General features: G+C 34.1%; 1 protein-coding gene across 1 annotated transcript; it reads left to right on the top strand.

Moving 5' to 3' along the window:
* The first annotated feature begins 1,180 nt into the window (after positions 1-1,180).
* Positions 1,181-4,251, top strand: LOC149390395 (P-loop containing nucleoside triphosphate hydrolases superfamily protein). The gene is made up of 8 exons (XM_089620583.1): positions 1,181-1,376; positions 1,521-1,625; positions 1,818-1,895; positions 2,182-2,329; positions 2,427-2,497; positions 3,420-3,516; positions 3,644-3,825; positions 3,910-4,251. The coding sequence occupies exons 1-8, from the start codon at positions 1,203-1,205 to the stop codon at positions 4,198-4,200; spliced, it is 1,146 nt and encodes a 381-aa protein (XP_089476709.1). The 5' UTR covers positions 1,181-1,202; the 3' UTR covers positions 4,201-4,251.
* The last annotated feature ends 713 nt before the right edge of the window (positions 4,252-4,964 follow it).

A 4,964-nucleotide genomic window follows, 5' to 3' on the forward strand; every position in this document is an offset into this window, starting at 1 on the left:
TCTGATACCAAAATGTATCTCCCCCCGTGCCGTCGCCTTGATCTTCTTTTGAAGGAGAGTATGTACGAGCACCGGTGAGAAACCGATCTCGCTCTCTGAAAAAAATTGCTCGAACGGAGTCTCGAGGATTCGATCTTTTATCACGAGCTCATCGAATCTCCTCCGTACCAGCTTCAAGATCCCCGTCCCACCGTAGGTGATACGACCCGAGAATGAGACATTGTATATGTAGTTCAAATTGTCCTAAAAAAACATCAAAATTTGGTCAGAATCATAATTCATCGTATGGCATCGTACAGACTCGTATAGCATCGTATAAACAAAAAATTTTACGTTTTTTAAAAAACTATCGTATAGCATCGTACGATATCGTACAGCATCGTACGACATCGTACAGCATCGTACGGTATCGTATGGCATCGTACGACCAATTTTATTGGAAAAACTTTATCCCATCGTACAGCATCGTACGACATCGTATGACATCGTACAGATGTATGAATTTCATCGTACGACATCGTATGACATCGTACAGATGTATGAATTTCATCGTACGACATCGTATGACATCGTACAGATGTATGAATTTCATCATACGACATCGTACAGCATCGTACGACATCGTACGATGTATGATTCTCATCGTATTTTAGCCCCAATTTTAAACCCTAAGTTTTTAAATCCGATCCAAAACAGCTCAAATAACCACAAATCAGATAAATCCTAAGTCCTAATACGTATTCTGACTATTTTCGATGAGATTTAACAAGAAATTAGTTGAAAAACTCACATTTTTCGACGTTTTGAGAGCTCGGGATTTCTGAGCATCACCTCCGCCGGAGATTGAAGCTTGTTCATCGTACGCCATCGTAGTATATCGTATTGAATCGTACACGGTCGTAGTATATCGTATGGAATCGTATGAGATCGTACGAGTTTGATTTCGGTTTTTTTCGTTTTTTTTCGAGTGAGTAAAGAGAGAGAGAGAGAGAGATAGCGGGTTCTTTTAGTGTTCAAATGGTCTAAGGGTATTTTTGTTCGGTTTTGACCCAAAAATCTATTTTCATATATTTCATTAAGTTAATGTCCAAATTAAATATTTAATCCATTTTTAAGCCCAATTAATGAAATTTCTCTTTGTATTTGTTAGGGTGAGTTGTGTAAATTTAGGGCTGAAAATGGACGTAAAATAAAAACAGTGGATGTGTGGCTCCAAAAAGATGGCAACGGCTAGTCTGGCAAGACTAATCGGAAGCGACGTGGCGCGCAGAGTCTCCGGGGCTGGATGGTACACCCCTCTCATGGCCGCCGCTTCTCGCGCCATATCTCAGCGAATCCCATTGGCCGATATAGTGCTTGAAGTCAGAGATGCCAGGGTAACATATGCTTTCTCACACCTAATTTGGATATCCAGTGCGCGTTCTACCTGTTTGATGAAATGCCTGACTGATCAAAATTATTAATATTCGGTGACACCTGATTTATTACGATCGGTATTTCGTATCTTTTTTTGCACTTAGATTCCATTGTCTTCCAAGTTTGAGGAATTAAGAAAGTATTATTCTTCCCCGAGGAGAATGGTTGTGCTGAACAAGGCAGACCTAGCAAATCAGTCACAAATAAAGGTGGGTATTATTTTAAGTAGATTTTTCTGGTCGTGTTCTCTAAGCATGAGATGGTTTAGAGAAAATTATATTTTAAAAAAATAATAATAATTAAGTAGCATTGAAAGCTGTCTACATTGTCTTCTTTCTTTTTTCTTCTTACATAATGAAATTTACGTTTTTTTTTTTTTTAATATTCTATTTCTTTTGAAGGAGTGGATGAGGTATTTTGAGCAAAACAATTGTATTTCTTATGCAGTTAATTCCCAGGATAAGGATCACATTCAGCAGGTAAACACTGAAACTACCTCTATTTTGGACGAACTCATTACTTGGATATTGTTCTTGTAGCTTTAATACTTTTAGTTCTTGGATTTATGCTATTGTTCTGCATTTAATTTATGATCTCAAATTAATTCATGGGGATAGTTTTTTTGAAGAATTTTGTTTTCAACGTCATTTTTGTTCACTTTTGAGCATGGGAATGATCGCTCCCTGGCTATGAACTGAGTATCCTCTCCTTTCATTTTTTTTTTATTTATTCTTCTCACCGTGGATAATTCTTTACATGTTATAGCTTTTGAACCTCATACAAGCCAGAGTTAGAGAATTGAGAAAAACGGATAACTCGTTTACAACAGCAGTTTTACTGGTCGGGATTCCTAATGTTGGCAAATCAGCTCTTGCCAACTCTCTTCATACAATCGGGCGGATCAGTGCCGAGGGTAATAAAGCCGTTTCACTGTTGAACTAAAACCCTTTAGACAAATTTGTGCTGGGCTATTTTTTATGTGCATTAAAACATTGGTTGTTTCTTTTTAGAAAAGGGAAAGTTAAAGAACACGATAGTGAGTCCTCATCCGGGTGAGACGAAAGACATAATCAGCTTGAAGGTGTGTTACCTGATTGGTTTCTACTCCCGATTTGTGTTACAAAGTTTTTTGTGGTCATGTGCTAATCAGAGCTTAAACTCAGGCCTTAGAATTGGGTTTTACTGCACATAGTCACCGAACTATTACGCAAGTGTCATTTTCGTCCCTTCACTAAAAAATTAGCACATTAGTCTTAAACTATTGATTTTCTAGCTTTTTAGTCTTTCCAAAAAAATATTAATTTTTCTAATAATTCTATTACCTCGTAAATTTAAAACATATTTGACAACTTAAATAACTAGTTAATTAAATATATATATATATATATATATATATATATATATATATATATATATATACAAAGCTGACAAAATATTATTCTAACAATATAAACTCTACATTAATGTTAAAGAATTTCGCATTGTTATACGAGAACTGTGTTTGAATTTAAGCTTTTTTACAAAAAAAAAAAAAAAAAAAAAAAAAAAAAAAACTGTCATGATATCGACTTCAATAAGAATTAAGTGATATATCATTACAAAAAATATATATATAGGATTGAAAATGACTAAAATCCTACAACATCAATAATGTGAGTACCATTGTGCTCATAAAATTAGTTCATGGAGAAAAATGCCACACACAATAGTTCATGGACTATTTGTGCTGAAAGAAAGCCTTTGAAGATTGCAAATATGTGAAGAACTTTATATAATCATAAACAGAGAACAAATTGAGGTGTATGATTAGACTACTTTTTGTCACTCAAATACTTCCGATATTGAATGTGTACTTTATTATTAAACAATCGGTCTTTTGTTCATGTCTAGTTAATCTTTCAAACAAAAATGTTCATGTTTTTTTTTTATTTTTTTTTATTATTTTAGTATTCTTCTTTCCGAGCTTATTATTTACAAAAATGGTGTTGTGTATACATTTGCAGATTGGAAGCCACCCTAATATTTATATTCTGGATACCCCAGGTGTTTTGCCTCTTGAGATTTCTGACGTTGAGGTCTACTCAAAGCTTTTTTTAACAGGTTAAACAAAACACACAAAAATACTAGTTTCCTGATAATCGAATTAGGTTCATGATAAATATGGCATGGTAACTGAGATTTCTGACGACTCAACGCATTAATTTATTTTGTTTATTTCCAAGTATAGGAGCCATAAAAGATGGTTTGGTTGGAGTAAAACAGCTTGCTCGCTATTTTCTCTCGATCTTAAATTCGAGCAATGAGTATGAGAAATGGTCAAAGCGGCCCCGAAAAGATTACTTCCGGCCCGTTGCTGAGCATGAAACTTCAGGGAAGAAAATAAGGCGAACTGAGGCAGATTATAGACAGGTATTATTATTATCTTAATACTGTAATGATCTTGGTTTTATTATTATCTTAATACTGTAATGAGAATATATCATCTGTTTTTAGGATTTCATATTGAAGGCCGCTCGTCGGACTCTTTTAGACACCATATCGTCTTTTGATGGGAACAAGGACGATGAAAATGATTCGATGAGACTCATTGAGTCGGAGATCGTTGCATTGGAAAAGGCTTTTCAGATTGTTATTAAGCCGGGTGAGGATGGGCATGACAAAGTTGCTTCCGAGTTGTTGAATCTTTATCGAGCGGGTAGACTTGGACAATACACTTTAGACTCTATCCAATGTGACTTTATGCAATCATCTTTACGAAATCAAAACAATAGGACCAAATTGTAAGGGTCTTATATTGGCATAAATTTCACGATGTTTGCCTAAAAATCACAAAAACCCTGATTAATTGCCGATAACTTGATGATATTTCGACAATGAAGCCGATTTAAAAAAAAAAATGAAACGTAATTGTGGATATCTGTGATTTAGTTGATTTTTTGGAGTCTTTTTTTGAATCCTCGGTCAGTACGCTACGGCCATTTTATGTACCCCTAAATATGATTTGAATCCCGAATACAATAAACGTGAGTATTTCAACCTACATCAGCTTCAAGTCGTGCGTTTGATTCACAACGGAGAAAATTCCCCTAAAATGATTTTTAAAAAGTAAATAGATTTTGCCAGATAAAAATTATTTGAAAGGAATTTAGTAAGTTCAATGGTTTTTCTAGTATAGGGGGAAAAAATGTGAATATGTTTGACATCTCTGCATCACTAGCGACTTATCAAGAAGAAAGTATATGCTTATTGTCATTTTGGGTTTTTATCCATTTTTTTTAGAAAATGGCGACATAAATATTTGATGTTTGCTGGTTGTTGCACTTATATACCTATTGTCTAAAAGTCGCTATCAAGCTGTTAACTTTTGATGTCAATACCACGTGTCAACATTTGGTAATTTTGATGATTAAAAATTAAATAATTAATGTATATTATTATTTTAATATATTAACAAATTCAAAAAATCTCTTTTCTACGCAAACACAAACGGATTAATTTTTTACTCAATCGAAATGCATTATTAAAATAAAGTTTTATTTAAAAATATT

Source organism: Urtica dioica, chromosome 7 (genome assembly GCF_054948205.1).
Source record: "Urtica dioica subsp. dioica isolate 48M chromosome 7, U.dioica_male_clone48M_v1_H2, whole genome shotgun sequence".
NCBI classification, from domain to species: domain Eukaryota; kingdom Viridiplantae; phylum Streptophyta; class Magnoliopsida; order Rosales; family Urticaceae; genus Urtica; species Urtica dioica.